Source organism: Tympanuchus pallidicinctus, unplaced genomic scaffold (genome assembly GCF_026119805.1).
Source record: "Tympanuchus pallidicinctus isolate F22 unplaced genomic scaffold, pur_lepc_1.0 scaffold1, whole genome shotgun sequence".
Lineage (NCBI taxonomy): Eukaryota > Metazoa > Chordata > Aves > Galliformes > Phasianidae > Tympanuchus > Tympanuchus pallidicinctus.
In genome coordinates this window covers 70,551,417-70,579,283 of record NW_026294618.1, presented here as the reverse complement: position 1 = coordinate 70,579,283, position 27,867 = coordinate 70,551,417, and the positions used below count along the sequence as shown (strand labels likewise).

General features: G+C 42.0%; 1 protein-coding gene and 1 long non-coding RNA gene across 4 annotated transcripts in view; one reads left to right on the top strand and one right to left on the bottom strand.

Moving 5' to 3' along the window:
• Positions 1-27,867, bottom strand: part of DISC1 (DISC1 scaffold protein) — a 278,866-nt gene that overhangs the window by 56,401 nt on the left and 194,598 nt on the right. The window contains exon 14 of one of the 2 annotated variants that reach the window (XM_052675567.1): positions 26,300-26,449. The exons of the other annotated variant lie outside the window; for it this stretch is intronic. Coding sequence (XP_052531527.1) covers positions 26,300-26,449 — 150 coding nt within the window. Of the gene's footprint in view, positions 1-26,299; positions 26,450-27,867 lie in introns of those variants that run through there. 2 annotated transcript variants of the gene reach the window in all.
• Positions 1,516-27,403, top strand: LOC128076971 (uncharacterized). 2 transcript variants are annotated; one of them, XR_008204753.1, is made up of 3 exons: positions 1,517-1,720; positions 26,287-26,479; positions 26,839-27,403. It is a non-coding gene; the product is annotated as an uncharacterized LOC128076971 (long non-coding RNA). The 2 variants fall into 2 exon arrangements; XR_008204746.1 differs by lacking the exon at positions 26,839-27,403 and having other exon boundaries at positions 1,516-1,720; positions 26,287-26,449.

Sequence of the window (27,867 nt, the reverse complement as noted above, 5' to 3'; positions counted from 1 at the left end):
TTTCCTCCCAGATTTCACTGAATTCTGCTCAGAAATATTCATGGAACCTACCAATTTGTCCATTATGTAAAGATTTAAAGCTCACATTTATTTACATCATCACTGGAGAAGAAAACTAAATGGAGTTCAAAGTCCCAAGGTTGAATGATTTTAACTCCTACTGAAGCCACTGGGACTTAGGCACTTAGTTTCCTTTGTGGTGATGAACAAAAGTACTTCCTGCATCTTCAACATTAAAATGAATTCCAAAACAAGAACAGGGCTGGGGAGCTTAATTTCTAAAAACAGTAGAGTACTCCATTGAAAATCTGGTGTTACATTTCATTTGGTGGCTGCTCCACAAATAATCTCAGCAGCTGTTGCAGCATCTTGGTAGGGATTCCTCTCACCTAACTTAGTCATCCCAAGCTAGGTCTCCAATCTAAATTTGATCCTTTTACCTCCCTCAAAGCCACGCAGCTCTACCAGATGGCTATTAGACCTCCAAAAATTTAGTGAGGGAATTGTTGTGGCTCTGTTGTGGAATTCACATTAAACAGTCAACTGTTTTATAAGGTCTTGCTCTGAGAAAACAGCCTTTAAACCATTTAAGAATCACTGCACTCTGTTAAATGGAACATGAGACACAGCAAAGCCTTAATGTAAAATAAAACTATAGTGTTTACTCTTAAAGATTTCAACCTCTGCTGTAAATCACCAGCTGTAAAACAGCAAGAAAACAGCCATGGATGGCTCCTCAGAGCAGGACATACAGTTCCTCAGAGCTCCCAGGGACCACAGAAAATAAATGAATAGCTTTGGCTTTGTTTGTATCTCCAAGAGGTGACAAGGAAGGACATTTTTATTTCAGCATTGTTACTTTTGAATTGAGGGTGACAACTTCTTGAATTAAGCTATCAACCTAGTCAAAGCTGCAGTCTTTAGTATTACAGTAAAAAACTCTTCCCCAGACATAAAGGAAGAAAAGACAGAGGGAGGCGATTGCTCTTCAGAGCTCACAGTGCTGTAGAAGCATCTCTGGGGCAGCCATTAGAGCTAACAGAGTTTCCAGTCAGACTTTAAGGAAATACAGATGCTTCCCAGCAGAACTCTGCTGCAGATATTAGTGATACGGCTTAGTCACATTAGCAAATGCTACTTAAAAGTGTATTGTTCCTCCAGGTAAAGCATAGACATTCCCTGAAAGCAGGTTCTTTCAACTCCAGGTAGAAAAGCAATGAGTGTTATCTAGGACATGCAGAACTAGATGCTACTTAGAAGTTTCTCAGAAGTAATGAAAAAAACATGGGAATAAGACAAGCACCAAGACTTTTGGTAGAGAACTGTACTAATAATCTGATGTACTGATCCGTTATTTTCTAGAAGAGCTTTTTTTGCTTTAATTCCCTGTGTGTGGGGTAGGGCCCACTTCTGCTCATTTAGACCACCTGAAGGATGTAATTGAATTTCCCAGCATGTGGTAGCCAAAGTTGTAATTACTTTCAGGACCTACGAGCACTGGAGTCTCCATCTGTGGTGAGTAGCTGCTTACCAGCTGTGGCTTATGATGAGGTGCCTCTCTAAGGGCCCTTTGGATGCGCTGCCCAGAATGAAGTTGGTCCTGCTTGTCGGTTCCTTGTCGTTTTCAGATGGCTGATGGTGTTGTGGAGCTGTACGTGCTAAGAAGAACAGAAGTAGTTTTTGTGGACTGAGCTTTGTAGATATCTGCTAAAAATTATTGGTGAGTATTGATTTCTACCTTTAACACCCTCTTGCAGTAGCTTAGCTATAATCATCAGAATGGAAGATAGTGAGAACTCACTGCAGAAAGTCTTTGTGTCCTTTTTCATTATATCCTAGCCTCTCTTCAGCTGCCTGATTGAAAGGGTCTTTTGAAAAATATTGCTTTCAGAAGGGATAATTATACCTTCAAATGCTGAAACTGTGTTGCTCTGATGTTTGAAGTTGGCAGTAGAGTTAAACGTGAGTGTCATCTTTCCTAGTTGGGCTTTTCTTTGCTGTGCTGAGGTCTGGGCCCCCAGCCCCTTTGCTTGGAGGGACTGGTCCTAGTTATGCTGAAATAGGTCTATAGTAAGAGCTATTCTTGGTCTGGCCTGGGGTGACTTCTCCTTTCTCCTCTGAAAAGAAAAGTGCTCCATTTGAACTATTTTAATCTCAGCTCTTACTTCTGTTTCATGTTATAAGCCTGTGTCCCTATGGGATGTGGTATTTCCCTTTCCTCGAGCCTTGCTTCTATGGTATCTCTGACTAGCTCTGCTTCCAGAAACCAGCTTTGTCCCTGGAAGCAAGGAGGAGTCTCAATATTTTTCTGAAAATGTCTTCTTGTTCCCAGAGGAGCACTCATATAAAGCACGTGTGCCCCTAGTCGCTGACCCAGCAGCCACAGTGCTGTGTGGCAGAGGGATGTTTCCAGAAAGGCTTTAATTTGGGGAAGAGGAGGAAAGGTGCCGTCAGCATGCAATTGCAGCTCCACTGAGACATCTTGGATCTCTGCTATGACTTTGCTGATAATTGAATTGAAATCCAAACATAACTGCATTGCTCTCATGCTCTGGTTGCTAAATAGCAGTATTGTGGATGAATCAGAGTTACTTCAGAGAATCTCTTTAATGTAGCAGAATTGCAGCAATCAGGGGATAAAGTTAGATTTAGGAGTATCTGGTAAAGGAACTGATTGGAGTTCAGAGGGAAGCTGCTTTTGTTCAGCCTTTCTGTGAACAAGATTATGGTCCAGGGGAATTAGCAGTGCTTGAGGGTTAACGCCTCATTCCTGCTCTGCTCCTGATTATTGCCTCATAGCTTTGTGTGGATGATTTTTCTTCCTGTTATTTTTTTCCCACAAGCTAAGAGTTCTTGCTTCCTCAACTCTTAGTGTTCTGTAAGATTGTTCATTTCCCTGTAGAAAGAGCTATATGGGCAATAAAATGCTTCTCCAATCATCCCTTCTCCCTCGCTCCAATCCCATGCTAACCCACCAAGATGAACAGCAGGGATTGCAATTGCTCAGTATCAGAAACTGCATGTCAATGGTTGGAAGGACCTCGTGGGACTTCACACTATTAACCTCTAGAGACAACCTTATATCTTGCTTTCTACAATGATGAATGATGCCACAGTATTGTATTGCTGCTATTCAGCACTCCTTCATGTAGATCTCATGTGCATCCTGCTGTCATTCCCATAGCGCATCTTTGCCATCTGCTGCAGCCTTTAATGAGACCATACTCTTCAAGCCTTGCACAAAAGGATTAATCTAGTGAGAGTGAGGGAATATAGAAAAAAGATAGAGGAGTCTTAGAAATCAAAGCAACCCAAGAGAATACTGTTAATAGTTAGCATGCTGCAGAGAGCTGACAGAGATATGTGCTACCGACATGGTAAGCTGAGGTTACCAGGAAGGGGTGCTGGCTCTCTCCACTCACAGCAATGATGACAGGCAACAGCTGAGTGTTTAGCAAGGAAGCCTGTGTCTCAAGGCACTTCTGTATGGCCAAATCTAACTTCCTGGTTTTAAACTGCCATAGTCATGTATATGGTGAAAGGAAGGCTAACTGCAAGGGTATGTTTCACTATAAATTTGTGCGCCAAAGACTTCTTTGAATTCATTTAAATCAATGGATTTATTATTTTTTTTTCCCAGCTTGAAATTGACGCAGTGTTTCCATGCACTGTAAACTGGCAAAAGGAAAATAATTGCATGTGAGAATCTAATCAGGTTTAACAAGGGCCAGAGCAAGGTGCTTGGTTCAAGGCAATCCCACATACGAGTACAGGCTGGGATTAAAAACTTGGGAGCAGCTCTGCAGAGAAGGACTTAGGGGTCCTGAGGGACAAAAAGCTGGACAGGAGTCAGTGTGCTCTTGCAGCCTGGAAGACCAGAAGTATCTTGAGTTGCATCAAATGTGGGGTGGCCTGCAGGGAGGAGATGATTGTCTCCATCTATTCCGTCCCTGTGAGGCCCCATCTGGATTACTGCTTCCAAGCCTGGAGCCCACAGTACAGGAAAGATGCAGAACTCTTGGAATGGGTCCAGAGGAGCTACCTGAAGATGTTCAATGGGCTGAAGCACCTCTCCTCTGAAGAAAGGTTGAGGGAGTTGGGCTTGTTTAGCTTGGAGAAGAGAAGGATCTGGGAAGACCTCACTGTGGCCTTCCAGCACTTGAAGGGAGCTAACAAGCAGGAAGGGGACCAACTTTTTACAGTTGCAGTAGTGACAGGACAAGGAGGAATGGCTTTAAACTAAAAGAGGGGGCGCTTAGGTTGGATGTTAGGAAGAAATTCTTTATTCAGAGGGTGGTGATGTGCTGGCGCAGACTGTCCAGAGAAGCTGTGGGTGCCCTGTCCCTGGAGGTGATCAAGGCCAGGTTGGATGGGACTCTGGGCAGCCTGATCTGGTGGGTGGCAGCCCTGCCCATGACAGGGAGGTTGGAACTAGATGATCTTTAAGGTCCTCTTCAACCTAAGCCATTCTATGATTTTTAAATTAAGGCTCAGTTATGCTCACATTTTACCAAACTCTAGTAAGCAGCCTTGTGAAAAGATAATAAAAATCCAATCTGTTTTTTCAGCCTTTTCCTTGCTGATAGGAAAAACAATGCTCGAATTGCCTGTCTGTCTGAAAGTGTTTTTTTTCCTCTGTTGAGCGTATACAAACTAAAATTTTACAACTTTTATCAAGAATTATTCTAGCTTTACCTAGAATTGTCTTTACGTACTTTACAGTCTCTTTAGAATTGGGGGGGGGGGGAGGAGAGGGGAAAGAAAACAGCCTGTAGCTTTCGTAGCTCTACAAAAGCCATACCCTGTTGTTTGGTTTGTTGTTTTTTTTCTGAGTCGAGATATTAGGTATTGGGGATGATCTGATTTATACATTCATTGATGAGCATACAGAACTAATATGTGGTCTCATTTCTGACGCAGTCTTAGTTGGATCTACTGAAGTTCTGTGAAAGAATGTTTCCATGTGTGCGCATGTAGGTGTATTTCAGTTTTGTGGAAGATGGGATAGCCTGTAGTCTGAGTTCTTGCTGTGATATGTTGGCACTAATCTAACTCAATCTAGATCAGAACAAATGAATCTATTGTTTCTGATCTGTAGGTCAAACCTATTGGCTCTTCTAATTACCTGCATGACAACTTGCGTAAAAGGCCTTTATGCTTCACAGGCTGGCTAAAGGCATTGAAAATAGATTTTTATTTTTGTTCTTGAACCAAGAACTTCAATTTCCTCTTGGGATGGGTCTATCAGTAATAAGGCATTTCTCTTGCTAGCACAGATGTTAATCTGTCTGTACTGTAGCCTTATATGATTTGAAGTATGCGCTATTGACTTTATTCCTTGAAGAATGCTGCTGAGGATTAAGGCAAAGATGGAAATTATTCTAAGGCTGTCTAGGGCCACTTGGTGAAGTCTTTGTTCCAAGATATATCTGGCACTCTCTCTGTGTAAGTAAAGGAGGAGAAAAGATGTGTACAGGGAAGTAAAATTTTACCAGACCAGGTTTCCTGTGCAGAACTACAAAGTAATATGAGAAATGATTTCCAGCACTCTTTGAGGTCAGCAGTTTCAGAAGTCTTTCCAAAACACTTTGGTTATGGTAGCTGTATACCTTTTTGTCTGCTGTTTCAAAAGTTTCTGCCTATCAACACAACTGTTTCCCTGTGTAAAGCTGCCAGACTGGTTTCATTCTGCCTGTTGAGCTCACTTATTTCATCTTAAGTCAGATGATTCTGGGAGAAGCTCTGAATTTGTGTGATGTATGTAACTCTCTCTCAAGTTTAATAAACAAGATGAATACATTTGGACTGAAAAATAGTAGGAATAACAGACTGGGGCACTTTCTTACCTGTTAATGATATGTTATTTCCTCATGAGAGGTAACTTATTTTACATAAGTCTGATGATCTCTCTTGTTGCCTGGGACATGGTTTTCAAGTAATCAGTAATAATCTTGTCAACACTACAGAAGACTTTTAAGTTTGTTTTTGCAGTTTCTATAGCCTCTCCCAGGGGAAATTTGAGTACTCTTAAGAGATAGCAAGAGATACTTGGTGACTACCTGTGTTGTAGATCCATAGCATGTGTCAGGGCTCCAGGCATGCTGATATCTTCTGGAGTATTTCATATTGATCAGAACTTCTATTAGGAAAATCATCATTGAATAGATAGGGGGATACAGTTTGTGAATTACTCAAGTGTCTACAGTTGAGCAGAGTGTTTACAGTTACTTGAAGGAGACAAAATATATTCAACCTTCTCTTCTTTGATTTGAAAATAGTCAATTATGACAAAGCTTTGGTCCCAGAGCTTCACGATTTTTGTGTAAGATGAATGCGGACTTCCTCAGAAAGTGAGATGGAGAAGACCTCGAGCTTTTCAAAGGGACGCTGATTAGATAGACATAAAACGATGCTTTTTATCAATAGCTCTTCATTTAATGGTGATGAGGATACTATGCTTGTGCAAGTAGAATAGTGTAGGGAAAAAGGATAATGTCTACCTGTGATGGTTCAGATGGAGGGAAGTGCACTGAAGGACAGAAGTTTAAGTTAGGTTCCTGAGTGTAAGAAAGACAAAAACCTCAAGATATCCTGGATTTCTGTGGAAATAACAGTACTACTGTAGCAGTCACTTACTTGAATCACAAATTTGAATCTGAATCTCCCGTGTTCCAGGGACACAGGATAGTGCACAGCTTCTTGTCTGCACAGATGGTTTCTTCATTGCTGCTATTTTTCTTCTGTTGTTTTGCTTTGCTTTCCTTAAGTAAGAAGAATAACAAAGGCACAATTTCCTCAGGAGGAAGAACTGAGGGAGGGAGAGCAAAGGAAGGCTTCCGTTTATAGGATAGAAAAAGTATTTCCTTCCCAGCTCTAACACTGCTATTCTACCAGTTTAGACACGATTTCAGGTAAGCAATTTCTCCATTTTGTTGGGAAACTTCTGGGGGAAAAAAAAAAAGTTTCCTCTTAGGAACAATCTGTTTCCAATATTTTTTGGCTCCTGCTCAAGTCTAGAGCTCCTCAAAGATGACCTCTCATCTACTTCCATTCTCCATGTTCAGCTTCCAAGGGAGGCAGAAGGTGCCTCAGGAAGGGGGAGCTTTGTTGTTCATACTTGTGGTTAACCAAGCTTGAAAGCTAACTCAGCTTTGGTATGAGTTGAACTTTGTTTTGGCCAAAGGTTCTTATTCTATTAACGTAATTCCCTCATCGAAGTTCATCAAAGCAGTTTATGGGAACTTGTAAGTAAGTGCTCTTGTCAGAGGAGAAGGGAAAGCAACCACCTCTCTCAAAGATGAGAGTAGCTTGGCTCTTTTCCTCAGGGTGGTGGAGGACAACAGCAAGTACCAGCAAAGCATAAAACTGAAAGAGTAGCAAGTAACAGGGAGGAGCAGGGATGACTTAGCATTTGGAGCATGTTATAGCTTCTGTCCCGACCTTCTCTGTAGCTTCTCAAATTTCTTCTTTTACCACTTGGTGCTCTTGTGCTGCTGTAGGGACAGCATACTATTGGACAGGTTGTGCTCGGGGCCCATGTTCCCTGACTAGATGGAACAATCCAACAGGTTTTGCAGGTGTTCCTGTGTACAGATTGGTTCAAGCAGACACTGGCATGCTACCATGCAGCCAATAAATCCTGCAAATTAGTGCTTACTTAATAGAAAGTCCTGTTGTTCACAGCTTTACTCCAAGGAAATGTGTTTTTGTTGCTACATCTCTTTTTTTTTTTTTTTTTTTTCTTTCCCACTTGGAGCTTAGCCCTGTTGTCTTTTCCCCCAGATAGTTTTTAGAGCACAGCAAGGATGAATACAGAACAAAATAAGTATCGTTTAAAAAAAGAAGGCTGCTGAAGCTTTAGATGACAGATGAAAGCCATTGAAACTAGGCCAATTTACATCTGTATTACTAGGGATATTCAAAATACAGAGTTGTTGTTGAGGACTCTGTCATTCTATTCTATAAGTAGTCACATGCACATATATTGTAAATAGAGCCACAAGAATGATCCAAGGTATGAAACACCTCCCCTGTGAGGACAGGCTGAGAGAGCTGGGGCTGTTCATCCTGGAGAAGGGAAGGCTCAAGGGAGGCCTGAGAGTGGTACTTCAGTATCTAATGGTGGTTATGAGAAAGAGGGGGATAAACTCTTTAGCAAAGTCTGTTGTGATATAGGACAAGGGGAATGGTTTCAAACTAAAAGAGGGGAGATTTAGACAGCTGGATATAAGGAGGTGTTTTACAAGAGGATGGTGAGGCACTTGGATGTGTTGCCCAGAGAGATGGTGGATGCTCTGTTCTGAGAGACATTCAAGGTCAGGCTGGAGGGGGCTCTGAGCTGCCTGATCTAGCTAAGTGTCACTGTTCATTGCAGGGGAGTTGGACTAGGTGACCTTTTAGTGTCCCTTCCAACTAAAAAGAATCTATAATTCTAAAAGACAAGTCTACCAGTATTGTCTCTTGGTATTTTTTTTGTTATTGCTGTTGCTGTTTATGCCTAAGTGTTTACCATGTGTCCCTCTGCAGTCAAAAGAGTGTGAATATGAACACGCATCTTTTTTTACTTCTGGTCCTTGCAAAGAAGGATGATGCCACCCTCCTCCTTACATAGCAAAGTTTTAAACCCCTTCTGTTTTGTGATATGCTGGGAGAAAAGGAAATCTCAAGTTATGCAGGGCTACTAGAGAAATAGGCAGGAAACACAAGTGCATGGAGGAAACATTTGGGTAACAGAGGGGATTTTGAGCTATGAAAGCCGATGAGTTGCATGTGCTAAAGGAACAATGTGATTCTCAGTGTGGTTTTTTTTTTGTTTTTTTTTTTTTTTTGTTGTTGTTTGTTTGTTTTAAATTGCATGATAAAGATCCCAGGCTCTTTGCTTAAAGTTTAGGTTTTCCTGTCTAGGCTGCTTCATTCTTATTTCAGGCTACAGTACATTGGAAGAAACATAAGCTCTACTGAGATCCTACCAACACAACCTAGAGCTATTTTTGATACTGCAGAACAGCAACTCCAAGAGGTGAAAAACTGAACTTGTTTCCAGAAGCAGAGGGGAGGGTTTCTGACAGAGCCTATCCAGAGGGTGGCATGCTGAGCCCTTTTGCATGCAGGGGTATGGGACTGTAACAAGAAGGGTCCAGCAGGCAGGTTATGGAGGCTGACTGCTGTAACTAATGCCTTGGTGCAAGGACAAATTCTAGAGGCAGCTCTTCCTGCCCATACGTGTGGACATCGCATCACTGGTCTCCAAAGGGCTGCTGCAATCTCTTGGCAAATAAGTCTTATGGGTTTCACTTGTTTTGCTTCCTTTGTCCTTTCCAGCCATTTCCCAGTGAGGACATCACACTGATGGTTAAACAGTGATACCACTCCTGGAATGGGAGGTATTTCCTTCTGGCAAGTAGTGCTAGGATGACCTGAGCTAGGCCGTTTGCTGTTTGTCCTTGGAAGTTTCTCCAAGCTGGTGAGAAAAAGAACCCAGAGGTGTTGACGTAGAAGAAAGGGTCTGTCAGTGTCAAGAAGCTTTGAAAATTAGAAATTGAAGGGCTAAAAAAAAATCAGCTCTTGTTGATATTCTGTAACTCATGTCGGAATCTGGCAACTCTAATTTTGTAAATACTACTCCCTCTCCTTATCCCTCTTTACATCAAGTTCATATGAACTTTGTAAAGAATCTTCAGTGACTGGCATGTCTCTGGAACTCATGCTTTAAGCTACTCTTTTAATAGTAATAAAATTACACAACAGAGTTTTTAGTGGGTTTCTGGTCATTTGTTTCATAACTGTTGCTCTTTTATTACTCACAGCTGATGCTCTATGACTGTCAAAATGTGCAGTGCCTTGAAATTGTTCATATCCTACCTTGTTCGTGTGAAGGGACAGAATAGTCAACAAGGGGACTTCCTAAGGAGCTTAGACTGGTTGTAATGCTATGGTTTTTAAAGGCATGTGGGTCCTCTGAAGTTTTGTACCTAGCTTTTCTTGCAAGAGGAGCCTGTTCCCATTTTTTTCAATTGGACAACGTGTGAAAAGTAACATATTTGTCGTCTTTGGATTCTGGGTTTGAAAATCCATCTTGTATCCAGTTGTAAAAACCCTTTGAAAGTCCCCAGTTGCAGAAGCTGTGACAACTGGCTGAAAGCATCCCATGGACTTGTGAGGAAAGGCAGCAGATGCTGAACGTGCAGCCTGTGTGAGGCCAGGGGGCTGTGGTGCACCGGGGAATTAATTTGTTGCAGATGCTCTTGCTGTGACTGAGCCAGTGAAGGGAGGGGGAGAGAACCACATTGTCTCTGACCTGCATGCTGCTAATGAACATTTTCCCTCACCACCTGAATTGCTGTGTACAGTTGAGATGGATAGGAGCCCTCATTTGAAACTCTGTGTGGCAAAGAATTAGACATTCCCTGCACCCTTTCTGCCTTTCAATATCTGAATTACTCTCAATGTTTGAGAGATGAGTATAGCTGCTAAATAAGGGAGAAGCTTCCTGTAGTCCTTGAAACCATATAGCAAATGAGTACTTTGCTAATCTTAGATGGGCTTTGATGTCAGCATTTCTAAAAGCTCTGCAAGATCCCTTTTCACTGTAACTATAATAAAAGAATATCAGAGATGACTTTTGAGGTGGAACAAAAGCCTGTAATCGAATTTCCAGGTATTGTTGCACTTGCACATGGCACCAGGAAAAGCACTTCAATGTGGAGGAACTTCAAATCAGATTAAGAGGTTGCAGGCATTTCAGGATTTTGCCATCATTAATTCATTAAGCATCTTCTACGGGAAAAGCTCTTAAAAATTAAAGTATTATCAGTGTGTTACTGGATGGTTGAAAATGAGAGTTTGCACTCTATTTGAGTTTATTCTGTTTGACAGTTCTTCTGTGGGATGGTGCTTCACAAGAGTGCCTTTCTGTTCCCTGCAGTCATCTTATTCCTCCCTTAACTGTTCCCCTCCTGGGCCCTGATCCTCACAGAAGAATCATAATCTTCATGGCTGTGGCATCTGCAGCTCCCACAGAATCTGGTGAGAAGACCAAATGCTCCTCTCCTTAGGAAACTAGCACAGCTTCTCTGCTTCTTTGAAGCCAAAAAGAAGGTGGTGACATTGGAAAAATATTACTGTCCATTTCAGAGACAGGACCTCACATCTCAGTGAGATATATCTGTGAAAAACTAAATCTGGGCTTTTACTGATGTTCTGAAAAGGAGATGGGAAAGAGAGCTTTTGTATTTTGTCTTTGCTGTTCCACTATATGAATAAAAGATAGGCTTCAGCCCTTTGGTCATAGTGTTATACCCTGTAACATTTGGCAGCCTGGGCTGCAGAGGGAAAGGAGCCCTCACGCAGGGGAGAGGATGATGATATTATTTTACTCAAATGCTATTGTCCAAGTTAGTTTTGACTTCTGTTTTTTTGTTGTTCATGGTTTCAGAGATTGCAACAGCACAGTTTCAGTGTACTCCTTGATGCTCTTGCATATGTGTGTTACTTGCTTATTTCTGCTGTTGATAGAAGTACTAAGCTCATCAGCATGGAAGAAACCTGTGCTGTTTTGACTTAACTGAAGCAGTGTGGCTGTCCCTGGCTACCTGGAAAATTAGCATTCATTACTTTTCAAAACAGCAAAGCAAATGTTTTTCAGATGTTGGAAGACAGTGAATGTGGATGAGACTTGAGTTGGAAAAGGACCAACTCCTCCAAGACCCAAAGTGTTTTCTGTTTGGTTTGCTGTGAATAGCTCAGAGAATTGGTAACTATGAGCCATCTGATGTGACCCTCACTGGTAATGCAGCATCAGCTGTTTTGGAGCTGGCTGATCAGTGAAATAAGCCAGGTCGTTTGGTTTCTGTGCCAAATGCACATGTTCACATCAGGAAGCAAAACAGGGACTTGTGCTAATTGACACTGCAGCTGGCCATCTGTATGCAAAAGGAGCATGGGTCAGCCCCAAGCATGTGGACTGGGAGACAGAGTGCCCAGGCTGGGGAAGTGTCTCACAGCTGACAGAACTGGAAGCAGTGGGAAGCTGGGCTGGAGCTGCCCTCACTTTAACTATGGCTGGGGCTTGCTGGAGGTGTGACTCATCCAGTGAGAAGTGAGGCTCTGGCTCCAGGCTGTGGTGGCCAGGAGAGATGGGAAGGGTCGAACACCTTCCCGGACAGGGCAGTATGCAACAACTGGTTGAATACAGACTTCTCTGCCTGTGGGAAATGGTGGTTGTGCTGAGAACACTTTGTTCCTATTCAGCATGCCTTGACAGCCCTGGTGTATGCTGTTTTAGGGCTGCAACAGGGCTATGGCTTTGGTTCATCTGCCATGGTCATTTTTGCTGACCCTGTCTGAGGTTTCACTAAAAAAGCATCAAGGTGGAAGGGAATAAGGATAGCAGATTAACCAGCGTTACCTTCATTTCAAGTGAAGTTAATTGCAAATGAGGTGTTTACTAACAGGAGTTGTGAACACCATCTGCGATTACATCTACTCAAGTACAGAGAGAAACTTAAGAGCTGAGCAAAATGTTTGTAGCATACCTATTTTCAGTGAATATATAGAGTTTCTTCCATATGTGTGACTCTGTCCGTTCTCTTAAAATTCATCTGGGGAAAATAAGTGAATCATTTCTCATCAGGCTACAAGAATCTCACCAGGGTTCCTTTGACACTCCTCTGCGTACATCTTAATTTCCTGTAACTGTCCTCATCCACTTCCCATAGGTGCCCATGGGAGCCTTGTTATCGACCTCAACTGGAAAAAGGATTGCTTCTCTCCCTCATTATAACCACTATTAACGGCATACTTCTTGTATGCCTCCATCACGGGGGCCATTAACATAATAGGTCAGGAAGAATCAACTCTGCCTATGCCCCTTGAAGGGGTCCCTGCAGAGTGGGAATGAGGAGTGCTGGCTGTGTGAGAGGAGCACCTGGCTGCTCTATGAACACCGGCACCTGAGGCTGTCAGCAAGGGCATCCTTTGCCAGCACTTAAACCCGTATGTATGTGTCTTGGGGAATGATACGGGTGACAGGCTGAAAACTTCTCCAGTCTGAAGCTCTTTAATTGCCCCTTCCTAAAGCAGCCCTTGGGGTGAACTGGTGCTGCGTTGCTTGTTACTTGCGTGGCCTCTGTAGGCTCCCTGCAGAGCTGGTGGGTAGCAGAGATGCTGGGTTACACTCAGAGCTCACCTTATCTCATTGTGTTCCCAGATTAACTAGAAAGGAATTCTGGGAAGTTCTGCTGATGTAAATGGTACTCTGCCTACTGCAGTGGCCTGACAGAGCATACTTATCTTCCCTTGCAACACTAGGAATGCCTGAATTTTAGACCTGACCTCAAATGGAGAGGCTGGCAGCAAATTTAGTGAGGAAAAAATACAAGGACGGAAGAATCCTTGAACAACTCCACATGCTTGTTCTAGGGGTAAGTTACAGGTCCACAGGGAAGGTCCTGAGATATCCAGGGCACCTGAAAGCCACGTAGGACTTTTAGTTAGTTAGGCTACATGCATATAGGACCAGAGATAGGTGTACTACAAGATTGTCAAGACTGGGAACTGACCACTAGAATATATACAAGGTCATTGTAATCTCCAAAGAGACCTGAGAAAGGCAACTTCTTTCCTCCCAGCGTCAGGAGGACGTTGATGCTGGTAGTTTTGTGCTCACACTCACAGTATTTAGTTAGCCCTTGAATAAGGCATTTGAGGTGGGAGGATGAGGCATAGTCTTTCTGTCCTGTACAGAATGCCAGCTATGGCCCATCTTGTTCCAGCAGCATTCCCAATGTCCTGATCTGTCCCAGGTGTATCCTTTCGTGGTGCTTATCCTGAGAGGAACATGGTGTATATTAAGTGTGGGATAGGCCTGTGGTTAAAATCTGGCTGCTGTTATGGATCTCTCAGCCTGACATCTGTCTTGACCATTTTCTCGTGGCTGTACAGCCTATAGAGGGTGTGGAAGAAGAGATAAGCAAAATAATCCTTGTGCTGGGCAACATACAGTTTTCAGTTCCATCATATCAAAAGCATCAGAATTCAATCTGGATAAAGGTGAACTGGGTGATGTTCTTTGTGGGGGAGGGGAATCATAAAAGGGGATTTGAAAAGTGCTTGTAGTTCAGCACATGACAAATATGCAGAGCTTGCTAAGAGCCATAAAGATCTGTAATTGCATTTGTATGGATTATGCTTATCCATGAACTTGTAACCCACGGGACCTGGCCATGCTGGGCTAGAGAAATGCAAAATTATTGGATGCTACTTTGTGATGAGCTAGTACAGGCCTTTTTTACTTAACCCTGGTAGGTCCTTTATAGTAGGGTGCTGCTGCTCTCCAGTAGTTCAGATCCTGGCTGATGTTGTGGCTAGTGAATAAGTCTCAACCGTACATTTAGGCAGGAAAACCCCACCACCCTATAAACTTGCTCTGAGGAACAGAATAATATGGCATTTATTTAAATATGATTTAGGAAATTATTTGTGTGGTTTTACTTCTTTACTGTGCCGTTGGTTATGTAAATGTAAGCGATGTAAACTTAAGTGATCTTAAAACTGCAGATCGTGTTTCTCATTGTTCATTTCTCAGGAATAAACTCGCCCCAGCTTTATCTGTTGAACATTTCTGGCTTAGGGCTGGAGTTTCAGGGTCCCAGACCCCACTGGGTGGCTCAGTTCAGGCTGCTCACTGCTATTTCACTGCTTGATCCCCAGCTCTCCCTTTTGCTTTAGCAATTGCTTAGATATCCTTGACAGCAGCTTTCTAAAATGTTTTGTCTGACATAGCTTCTTAATGCCTCTGCTGTGACAGAGGGAACATGATTTCATATGCTCATCTAAGCCTCTAAAGATTTCAGAGATTATTGAGGAATGTGGGTACTCAGATATTCACCTGCGACTGGTACTCAAAGGAGGCTGTGGCCACGCTGGAATACCTCACACATTATTTAATAAGGCTAAGAGATAAATTACTAATATCCAGAAAGTGGGGCATGGATCAAGTAACTGACCTTTTCCATCAAGTATCCTCTGTGCTCAATGGGGGTGTCAGAAGAGCTTGTGATAAGAGCATTAATACCTGTAGTACTGAATACTTCATCTCCCTGAGGATCAGCAGTGAAATTACAGTAGTTGATGACATCAGTTCCATATCTGGCCAGGCTGTGATATGTGTTGCAGAGGTTGTGCTACTAATGTAGATGGAGGCCAAGCTGGGGAGGTCCCATTCTTGCAGGTTTTGTGACCATAACTTGTTGGACTCTGAGTCTATCCAATGTAGTTTCTTTAAAGATGTAGGAAGCCAGGCAGGGCAGATGAACTGTGGGCTTCCACATGACACTTTGCAGAATCTTTCTGAAGCTGTTGTAGGAATCCAAGGGGAGAAAACATAAAATGCACCTTCCAGCTATTGGGGGCAGGGAAATAACAGGGAAACATTCATGAAGGGGCAGAAGGTCTCACAAATGCCTTTTTGGAAGACTTAGAATGGCAGCAGATGAATTTCTGAAATTCCCTGTTCTTGGGAACTGCTGACATGGTGTGAGTCTTCTTCCTGGCACATACAGCAAGCTAACCTAAAAATGCTCCAATCTGTGATGCTGCCATCTGCTATGGGATAGAGGAATCTTCATAGTAGCTAATAAAGTGGTTGCTCTCTGTTAGCTTTGTGTATTCTTCTAGAAATGTGGATAGGCGTTGATATCTTTCCTAACCTCCAAGACCTTTCATGAAGTCAAAAGGCAAGAGGATGTCTAAATCATAGACCTAGCCCAAGCACTACCTGTAGTAAATTGCTAGTGATTCAAGAGGTGATAGGATGCAACACTTTAAGTTATGGGTATGGGAGGAGGGCAGAGGTACTTGCACTGGCTCACATGTTGGACACTCAGCACAGGGGTGTGTGGGCAAACTGCTCTTCCCTGCTTGTTTTAGCAGAAACATTGCTGGACCCATCTAACAGGAACACTTCGTAATTCAGAGTAGGAGGGTGATGAGTATTACAATGGATACCAGTCCATTGGTCTTGGTTTACTCTAACATATTTAAAAAAAAAAAAAAAAACAAAAAAACAAAAAAACAAAACTATCCTGTTTTGAGATCTCTAAAATTCAACAAAGTGTTCTCTTGGTTTTAGTCACAGATTGCATGTAAACTGGGTGGAAGACAGTGTCTGTTCTTGATGTCATCTGTCCACTGCTGACCAGATTGTAAAGAGATGTACAGCAGCTTCATTAAGAAGTCAGCAAGCTGGAAACAGGAGGGAAATGTAGCTCTGAGGGTGGGAGTTGAGGGGATGGTGAGGAGAAATATCATGTTCACATGGAGCACTTGATATTTGAAACTCAGTACCATTTGCAGAGTGAACTGATCTCTGTGGTTCAACATGGTATATGAAATGTTGCTTTGCCAGCATTCCTGGGGATGAATGTCCTGTTCCCTGCTTCAGTGGAGCTCAATAGAGCCGCTTCTCTTGGTCCACAGACTTCTTGGCACCAGCACCCATGATATAGCTACTGAGTCAGGACAGCCTCAAAGGTGTTGTAACTCCTGCAGAGCTGCTTTAAAACTGGTTAAGCATCATCTGATGGAGATAGACGTGCTGGAGCTCTCATAAAAAGCTCATGCGTCAAAGTGTAATCTGACTCAATAGCATGCTAGGCCCTGTGTGCTCATCGTGAAGGGCGCCCTTAAGGCATGCAGTGCAGTTTGGGGTGAGTTGACAGCTTGGGCCCTTCCTGCTGTGCAGGCTGCAGGAATGGATGCTGACTCTCAAGGACAGAGAAGGGATACAAGCTCATGTGCCTGTCCACTAGCTACTCTCTAAACAGCCCAACCAAAGAGAAATGATCTGCTTGCCTAACAAGAGGGGTTTTCTTGAGGTAGCTCCAATTTCACATCTTGTCCTGACTGTGAGTTTTGCCTGAGCAATGAATTGCGCTGCTTGCAAAGGGGTGGCAATGACTCATGCTCAGGACCGATGTGGCAGATATTATGTATGTGGCCACTTCTGTTGTGATAGAGCTGCAGAGAGGGTGGGTCTGTATTAGATACATAATGAGAGGTAGAGCCTGTTTTGGAAACCTTGTTCTTATCGAATGACAATCAGCATTGTTGACTTTCATCCTTTTATTATGGACCAAATATTCCTTTTTTTTTTTAATGTAGTAGTGCAGTGTCTTTACCCTCCAGTATCTACCATGTTTTTGTAAAAGAGTACTTAAAGGTGGGGGAAAAAATGATTGCAGTGTTTTTTGGATAAGAGTTGTAGTAGAAATCCAGGGTATTGTTTTCCTTAATGAATACAATTACAGCAATGTCGCTGCCACTTTTGTATGCATAAGGACCTCTAATGACTTATAAAACTTTATAGAGAGGGGACTCTGAAATAAGTTGTGTCTTTTGATAGGATCTGCCCCACTGGATATCTCCTGCCTCACTGGATGAAAAATGTCAGGCTCGTGATCAATTTTTGTGGAAACTTTGAAGTGTCTGGCCAAAGCATAGAAAGCTGTTTTCTTTTTATTGCAAGAATAAGTTCCTGTCATCCCCGGCAAGGAGCTAGGCTTGTACTTTACTTCTGCAATGCCTATCTTCTGGTGCGATGTTTCAGTCGCAAATGTCATCAATTTGAGGTTTTATGAGCAAGAAATAGATGAACTAAAAGTGAACTGCCTAATATCATTTCAAAGGAGAGAGATTTGAGAGGAGCCCTACTGTAGTTCGGATGCAGTGGGCATCTGTGCCTGCAGAAGTCAGCGGTCCTTATCTCGTTGTCATTTCCTTAAGCAGCTCAGCTGTTACTTTTGCAGGGGCTGGAAACTGTTCCTTGTGCTTAAATCTGATGTTCAGGTCAGTGCTGTCTGAATAAATGCAATTAAGAAATGCATACTGGCTGCTATTGCAAGCATACCATGTGAATATCTGTCTAATCTTGGGTTTCCCTAGCATCTTAAGAACAGAATATGGGAGCCATATCAGTGTGGTGCCTCTTGCCTCAGTTTTTTCTTCTGGTATCACTGTTTGGCTTTCCCTGGAGAACTCTGCATGATGCTGAACACTGAAATGTTCCCTCCAGCAAAGCTCTTAAAGGATTACTTTTACTTGCGATTAGAAGTAGCAGGGAATACTTGCTAGATCTGAGACTTTCAACAAAGCTGCGCATTTTGCTTTCTGGGCTTTTTTTTTTTTTCTTTCCCCCCTTTTTTATTTAGTTGGGGTTTGTGTGTGTGTGTGTGTGGTGTTTTTTTTTTGTTTGTTTGTTTTGTTTTGTTTTTGAAAGCTGTTAGCGCTGCCTACCAGGCTTGGGAAGGAGTGCCATATTCAAGACTCAATATGGGAGAGAGTGGGGGTAGGATGAGAAATTGTGTGTTGAGGCATAGGAGAAGTTTTCTGTTTGATTCTCATTCATTGGGATGACCTCTAAATGTCCCTTCCAACTCTAAGTATTCTATGATTCTATGGTTCTATGTTTGTATACTAAGGTAAAATTCACTAGGCAATTTTAACTTCGTATTCTCAAAATCACTGGTGTGCTTATGAATCCAAGGGTCTCTGCCCTTCATCTGTATGGGGTAGCTTAGGATTGTCTTTTGGGTGTGAGAGGCTCTCCTTTGGGGATCTCCTGTTTCTCTAAAGCACTTCATATCTAATAACCAATCTGTGCAGTAACCATGTGGGACTGGTGTATTAATCCCAGCTGAGAGTGGTAAAGCCAGGTGTAGAAAGCACAGCTGAGCTCTGGAAGGGGCAGGAGGACAGCCTATTCTTGACTCTTGAATTTGTCTTTGTGGTATGTCAAGGCACAGGAGCTGGCTTTGCTCTTGAAAACACGGGAAAGAAGGTGTGTAGGCGTGTTACTCTGGTGTCTCAGGCTGAAGTTGATGAGCCCCAAAGGGATCTTGAGTTCATAGTGCAGATCTATGTTGTGGATCTTTTACCTTTCCTTCCTAGGAATCACTGCAGCAAGCCCATGCCTGCCCAGAATGTGCCTTCTGCCTCCTGTTTCAACTGCACAAACTAAACTTTCTTGCCTAGCAGGTCATGCCTTGTTCATGTTCTTGCAGTTGTAGGGAAAAGGCTTTCTGGTGTTTTGGGCATTCAGGCCAAAGACAAATGGTTCTGCTCCATATTTGGCTGGCCCCAACCTTTTGCATAAAACTACCATGGCTGCCAACCTCAGGGCTCTGACAACATTGCTATATTCTTCCTAGGTGGGCAGGCCCTTTTTCCGCATTTCACAGATGTTTTTCTTTCCTTTCAGTTTATCCATGAATTCCTTGCTCATCCACACAGGCTACCTTTTCCTGATTTCTTATTCTTAGGGATTCACTGATGTTGCACTTGGAAGAAGTGATGTTTAAGTGCCAACCAGCTCTCGTGGGCCCCCTTACCTTCTAACACTCTACCCCATGGGATTTTCCCCTATTAACTCCTCAAGCTAAAAATACTTTCTGTGATAAATGGCCCAATATCCATTAATAGTTCCAGAAGCAAAACCTGAATCTTACCAACCAATACCTTTTGCTAAAAATAAGCAGGCTCTGTTACCAGTTTACGGGGAAAGTGAGTAAAGAAAGCCTGAAAGATCATCCCCTTGGCCTCAATATATCTTCTAGGAAGAACTTGGTAAAGACCACAAACTAAGGTTGCAGAAGGGGAAACATTAACCAGGCTTGGTGATTTATTTGTCTTTCAGGAGAGAACATTTACAGCTTTTTTCTTTCTGCTTTTTTTTTTTTTCTACTGCAGATTCTTTATTTTAATAGGATTATTAAGCCCTGACTTTTAAGCAGATCCAATCATACCGAATTCAGAATATTGGGGAAAAACAAACAAACAAACAAAAAAACCCAACAAACAACCAAAACCATGAGAGAATAGAGGTTGATGATGCCTCACTATTCCATGTCGCAGCCAAGGAGCTGCTGAGTGCTGCTACTGCCACTCACAGCAGTGGGAGGCGTTTCAAGAAGAGCTGGGTGTTTGGTACAGCCATAGTGTATATTCATTCAAAGAATATGGGGCACTTGATGAGGAGACAAAAAAAAGATCTTTCCCATCAGGATTAATGGAGAGAGACTGGCTTCGCTTACTGCGGCTCATTATAGAAAATTAGCGATGACAAATAACGTATGGCTGTGAGAGGCAGTGTGCTCTTTTCACCTTTTCCTTCTCATTTAATGAAAATAAGCTGCAATAGATTGATCAAATGCCAGTACTCTGAGCCAAGATAGTCAGTGTCTGATGGGTACTGAGCTGGTTGGGTTTCTTTGTTTTGTCTGCCTTTGCAGAGGACTGTAGTTCAAACAACAGTCGTGGTGGTCTCTGAATTACTCCCTAGAGACTGATGATCTAAGGAGGATGATTATATGAATGAGACACCAGATGCCCTTCTCTTGGGCATAAGAGAGCTCTCTTGCAAAAGCAGGATGCCAAGAGCCAGGCACTGAAGTTCCCCAGTTCTCTGTTTGAGCAGAGCTCTAGATCCAGGTCTCTGGAGTTTATTTATACAATGCTATGAATGCTGATTGTGTTGCACGGATTTAGTGCAAAAACAAGCTTCTAAGAGAGAGGTGAGACAAATAAGAAGAGCATTTTTGTCCTCTCTCCAATCTGTAGATAGTTACCGTCTTTTTCCTCCCTACTACTTTTATTTAGGCTTGTTTCATAGAATCACAGAATTGTAGGGGTTGGAAGGGACCTCCAGGGATCATTGTGTCCAACCCCCCGTTTCCATGTATGGTTGCTTTTCTGCCATAGAGAAACCTGGTTGAAGGCAGTCCTTCCTTTTCCTCTGAATTGGTGGCCAGGTGGACTGGGTGTGAATGTTGCATCTATAACCCTGATCTTGGACTCTTGAGACAAGGGTATCCTCACTGCTGGCCAAGAAGCGGGCACATTGGTCAGTGTCCCTTTATCTGTCCCTTCCTAGCCTAGCTCTGAACTCTTCTGTAATAGCTTTAGTTTTGGTATCACAGGAAAGACTGACAACAAGCCCTTCCTTAATATTCAGGGAAATGGGGTTTTCCAGCTTGTAGCCACTCAACTGCCCTATCCTCTAGCTTCACCTCTGCAGATAAACAGTACTTATTAAAGCATTTATGCTATCTGTATTTTGCTGTTGCTTTTTCATTTTTATTATTTTATAGCCATTAAGGGAAATGCTTATGTTTAAGGCAGAGTACTGTGACCCTTCTACAGTGACGTACGTACAATGCAGGCTTTAGGAGGCTGAGTTGTGGTGGTTTCTGAATCAAGCATGCTACATCTAGGTTGTGAGAGGACTTCTTTTCACACCTTCTGGGAAAAAAAATAACTCTAGCTTTAACTTCCAGAGTTTCTTGCTTCAATGGCCATTCTCTCTCCTTGCAAGAAATGCCTTGTCTTCTCTTTGTGGAGCATTCTGCTAGACAAAACAGCCTGTAGACACTGGAAAGGCTTCCCTGAACGTGAGTGGATCACATCTTGGCATTTAGCAGGCTAAGTTATTCATACTGAGCTCTGTTATTCTTTTGTAATAAGAGAGTTTTCCTAACTTCGAGTCAATCTTGTACCTCCTTTCCTGAAACCAAATCTGCTTTTACACTGTGGGGACAGCAGATCTGGCAGTGCTCATGAAGTCCACCAGGCAGCGTGTGCAAGTGGCAATGCCATGTTTCTTGGGAAGTTGTGGGCGACCATTTAGCTACTGCTGTAAGAATTCCTGCTGCTGAAAACTCCTGCAGCATAGGGATGAAAAGAAGTAAGAAGCTGTGATAGGTGTGTGCTGACAAGTGCCTGGCTTCAGGTTTGCTGCTTATGAGTCCTGCACTAGGGCTGCTTGTACTGGGAAGCCTGAGTGTAGACACAAAGCTCTGTGTTTTCGGGGCAAACCAATACACTCGAGGTTTGTGTCTACTTGGTGAGACAGACGCGAGGGGTGCATTTTGGCATTTTTCAGTCTCTTTGTTGGAAAAATAATAGATGTGACATTCTTTTTTTCCCCTTGTAAATTGGGTTGTCATTGTGGAAAGGCTTTTTAATTTTGCATTTCTACAGTGAGATCTATCATGCATCTTTTAGCTGCCACTCTGATTATTTTCCTGCTATCTCTCTTTTTCTCCACTTAGTATTCCTGTATTGCAGCTTATTATTATGAACTATTTGTTCAACTTTGCAGGCTATTATAAGAACAAATAGCCCAGTGATGTATTGATTTTTACCTGTGTCTTTGACAATGCCCCAACACCCCCTTCCTTAAGATCCTGTTCAACAAGGAGAGAGGGACTGAATGCCATGCATGTTAAGAAGACGACATTTCTTTACTCACCCAACCTCATATGCTCTTTTCCAAGGTGTCATACTTGAGACTTCATCAGAAATTTAGGAGAAATGCTTTACTGTGTCTGCTGGCTTGGCTGCTTTTCAGGTTCAGAAAGAATCTCTTGCATCCATAGGGTGTCTTTTTGTTTGTCTTGTTTTAAATACCTCTCTCCAGAAACTTGTATTATCCTCTTTAGTAGTGCAGAAAAATATTCGCGTGTGCGTAATATTTTAGAGCTTCTTTGTAGCATATGTTAATCTCTGAGACTAAAAAAATCTCTTGGTCCCAGTCTCATTTTTAATAGGATAGTAAGCTAAGAGGATACATGAGGATTATTCTAATCTCACCCTGAAGCTCCCTCCAGCTCTGCTGCCTATCTGGGAGCCATTATTTTACTTCCTTCTTGAGTGCTCTAGAAAAAGTGTGCTTATCTTGATTTAACAAGTAACATAGAAAAAGGAAAAGACTGAATGTCAGGCTTCAGAAAGAACAGATTAATTAATTGAGTGAGGAAAAACATTAGGCTGGAGCTAAAGACTTCTTGGGGATGCCTGTCCCCTTTGCATCATCCTTCTTTCTGCCCTTGGGTATGTTTGTGTGTGCAGGTGTTAAACAAAGCTCAGTCCTCCTCCTCTAATGCAAATACACTTTTGTGGCTGAGGTGAGCTGTGTCTCTTCCTGCACTTCCCAGTGCTGGAGTGGAGGTTTCTGTGCACAAAGCTTTGCCTACTCCTCAAACCTCTTGAGGACTAGAATCTTAGCTGGGGAGAGTATGTGTGCCAGGCAGAAAAAGGCATGTTCGCAGATGGTGAGAGACCAGTATCTACCTGGAGGTGACAGCATCCTAGCATGTATATATGAAACTACTGATGGAATGGCCTCAAACTGTTGGATATTAGGAAAAACTTTCTCTCTAAAGAGTCATGAGGCATTGGCACAGGCTGCCTAGGGAGGTAGTGGAGTTACTGTCTCTGAAGGTGTTCAAGAAACATGGAGATGTGTTACTTAAGGACATAGTTCAGTGGAAAATACTGATGGTAGGTGGACAATCAGACACGATGATCTTAAGGGTCTTTTCCAACCTTAATGATTCTGTGATAGTTTTGTAGCTATGTAGACATATATCCCTACACCCAGCCCTACTCCAGGGGGAGTGGCACAGGCAGGCTAATGCAATCCAGGGCTGAAGGCACACCTGTCTGTATAGCTCACCTGACTCTAGCTTTGAATGTATTTTTAGGCTGTTTTCAAAAGGCGTCACAAAATTTGGCAACCCTGCCCAAGGCAAGGGATTGGAACTAGGTGATCTTTAAGATCCTTTCTACCCCAAACCATTCTATGATGATTCTATGAATTTCTCAAGCATAGGAATCACTATTGTCAAAGCATAATAATAGTCATGCGTATTTTCTCCTTTCCTCTCCTCCCTTTCCTCCTCATCCCTCTCTCTCCAGGGTGAAATCTGTGAATGCTTGTGCACTGTAAGGAATCCAGGCAGACATTTGTTTAGTTAAAATAATGTTTCTCTTTATTTGAAAGCTTTCTATCCACAGCTAAAAGGCAGCTGGTAAGTTGCATAGTACACCTTCTTTGTGCTTTTTTTTTTTTTTTTTTTTTTTTTTTTTTCCAATTATTCTTATTATTCAGCATATCTGAGAAGAAATGGTTACTGGCTCTAACTTCCCACAAAAAACGGTGAAGTTAATGGAATAATAAATTAAAGTAATAGTAGTCCACATTATAAAATAAATGTTAATACATACAAATATGATAAGAATGATTGATTTGGCTTTCCTCTTTTTTTTTTTTTTTTTTCTTAAGTGAAGGAGTGGAAATGTCTACAAAAGATTGTACTACTGAGAACACGAATGCAGTTGTCCTGTCCCTCTGTGGGTTATAGTCCCTGTTGCTGCTGCCATGAGGAAAGTCTCTCACCTCAGCTGTGGGCTGTGGCTGATCTTGGCTTTCAGACACTCAGGATTGTAAAAGACAAAGCTCCACAAAATCCTCAGCATGAGGGAGAGAGGAGCGGTGCAGTCTTAGCGCACTGCATATCTGGGCTATCTTTGCAGTGAGCTTATAGCCCTGTAACTGCTCACTACTGGAAGTTTATGGTATTAACCCATAAGCAGCCTTAATATCATAGTAGGAGAGATTTATATATATATATTTTTTTAAACCTATGTTCAGGTGTGTTTCCATGAGCATCTTCTGTCTAACAATTGTGTCCCCTGTGCCCAGGCAGGGTTCCCCATGGCTTTTCATGAGCTGAATGTCGGTGAAACACAAGCTGCCATGTGCTTGTTGGTTCCAGAAAGTGCTAAATATACTGAGGAGAGGCAGGAAGCTGCCAGGGAGAAACAGACCTGTAAGAGCAGCAGCAAAGCATCAGAGACTACTGTCTGAGACTAGAGGTGGGAGCAGTACTGGAGTCCATGTAAGGTAAAGGTCCAAGCTTCTTTACCACACTACAGATGCTGATCCATATATTATACAATGAAAAAGTTGACCATGTTCTGAATTACAGGGCTGTAATTCTATCCTGAGGATCCAACGATTCCAGGAAACACCTGAGCTGTGCCCCTGTATGCAATCATAATCTGGTTGTATGTGGCAGCTGCCTAGCACTTTTTTTCTTCCCTATGTCCTTAACACTGAGGTAGAAGTTTCAACCAGTATTAAAACACACAAAAGAAAATGAACACAGTTGTAGTGGGCCAGTAGTTCAAGGACCTTCAAAACTGGCAAAAACTTTCCCAATGTGGCTACAAAATGTGTAACTGAAGAAGCAGAAACAAAGTAGTCTTTAAAATGTCATACTAACAATATCAGAAAGTACAGTAATGAGTTGCAAGACACTTGTTTGTTCTAGTGGCTTAAAAAAGGAGGCCAGTGATAATTTGTTTGTAAGTTCTCCCTCTGCACTAGATGGCAGAAGTAGAACTTTGTGATGTCAGATAATATCAGATACATTTGGGTATCCAAGTGTTCAATCTGAATTCCTTCGAAGATTTAACTGTTTTGAGCAGTGATCTAAATATAGGTCACTTGTGTTAGCTGGCTTCAATGGAACATTGCTTCTCTTTCCTATTAAAAATACATGTTTAAGTATATATATGTGCCTGACAGGAGTAAAAAAAAAAAAAATCTGCGTTCCTTCTGGAGTTTATAAGAAGGAAGATCAAAGTAATACAACAGTAATAGTAAACTTTACAAGGCAACTTAAATGACATATTGGTCATACCATACTTAAATAAAAGGAGCACAAATCACCAACAAAGTATTCTGTGTGTGTTTTACAATCCCTGTAATACTAAAATGACTTTATATTAATACCTAATGAAAACAGTTGAACTACTGCTGTAGGGGCTGCTGTTAGTTACCTTTCCTGTACTCAATACCATTGAGTAAATGAGCTTCAAATTTCACTTAAAAGAACTCTGTTAGCTTGAATTTCATCCTGTTGATTTAATTATTGGTAGGAATGTGTAAATACATTCAGTGTAAGAAAGCTGCTAAAGCCAAAGGGGGGGGGGGGGGGGGGGGGGGAACAAAAAAAAAACAAAAAAAAACCCACACAAGTTCTTGTTCTTACAGCTATTTTTTTGAGAAATACTAGATGTTCCAGCTTTAACACTACATTTTTTAAATGGGAAAAAATCCGTGAGTAAGGAAGACAGATACTGTTTACAAGTCTTCAAGGAGAACATTTCACTGACATTAAAGGCAACTTTGCAGACTCACTTGAAATGTATCAATTTGTAATCTACACATTTACAAGGGATGTTCTGCTCTGAAAGCTGTTTCCCAATCTGTGCCAAAACATGCGAGGCTGTGTAGAATACTTCTGATGATAGACCTCCAGGCTCTCTTTCTCCATAATTGATTTAGTTATTAGTTATGCAGGGAGGGAAGAGATCCCTGAGGCTTGGTAAAAGAGTATTCAGTTACTAAAAGCAGCCCTTTGTGTATTAATGTCATCCTACCAGCTCTTTCTGCTCATTATTCCTTTGAGTCCTGCTTTCCTGGACACCAGCTGTCACAGAGGAAGTCTCCAGCTTTTTCGTCCCCTGCCTCCCTGGCTGGCTGAAGTTGCAGCAGCACGGTCTGGAGCGTCTCCTTCACCACCTGGATCTCCCTCTGCAGAGACTGTGCAAGCTTTATTAAGGAATAATTCCATAGGTGATTGGCAGCTCCTTTTCTCTTTCCAAGTTATTTAATAAATGGTTGCTCTGCTCAGAGCAGATGGCCATGGCTATCTAATTGTAGCTTCAAGTTCTTCCAAATTATTTAGATTAAATATTAATACATTTATCTCACTTGCTTTCACAAAAAAAAAAAAAAAAAAAAAAAAAAAAAAAAAAAAAAAACCACCAAAAAAAACCCCAAACAGGCAAAGTTCTCAAATAGCATTATTTAGCAGTTATAAAATGGGGAGGGAAGGGAAGATACTGCTTGGATACCCTTCTCATGGGAAGGAGGGAGACGATGCTATATTGAAAAGACAACCATACAAACTGTTGGTTTCCTGCTGGTTACAGGGTGGATTTTGAAGCTGGACAAGCAAACCAACAACCACGTTTCTGTGAATGAAAGCTAAGGCCATCTTCAACCACACTGAAGCCAGTGTTCCCTGATGTACAGATACAATTACAGGGCAAGGACCCCAAACTGCAAATGTAAAAGGCTCAAGGGAAAAAAAACATAAGCTCAGCTCTAGAAGTAATTCACCAATTGGAGGATTTACAAGAGAATCAAAAATACACTTTTTCATGAGGAATGAAACAGGTTGACACCAAAACAACTCACTTTAAAAACACAATGCAGAGGAAGAATAATGCACAAGGACAGGCTTTATCCTTTATGGAGACCATCCATTATGAAATGTTGTTTTACCTAAACATGATGTCAACACAATGTCAACAAAAGAAAGATGGCCTCAGGTTATGCAATCATAAAATGTGAGTTTCTGCCTTTGAAAAATTGTGACTACACCAAACCACAGTAAAGCCATTCAAAAATATTGCTACTTCAGGTAGTTAAAGGCCTCTGAAAACCCTTTTGGCTGCTTTTGGTTCTGTTTCACTTCCTCAAAATTTCATCTCTGTGTGGTTGTAAGTATTTAGTATGATGATTTAATTCATTGACCATGAGTAATCATACATATTTCTGATTTCTGGACAGCTCTAATAAGGTGAGTAGATTCTGTCTCCGACTACTCACAGGCAGTCACAGCAGCACCCAGTAACTTCTTATCCTAGGATCTCAAAATGCCATACAAGGACAAATCAATTATGCCTCACAGCTTCTCCGAAGTAAGAAACATCATTATTCTCTTATAAGTGCTCCTGGACTGTCTACCACTCTGCAATTCAATCAAGAGGCTCTGCTGAAAATTCTTCAGCATATGAACACCATGAAGCCTCTGAAATTTAATTACTTCTGATGTGCAGCCTCTGACTACATGCTGTTATTTGTAATATCCCAAGCAATTACAAAATTCTTTTCAGGTATAAAGAAAAATTGAAACATTTGAAAAATTGGAGGATGAAAAAAAATAGGTGGGAAAA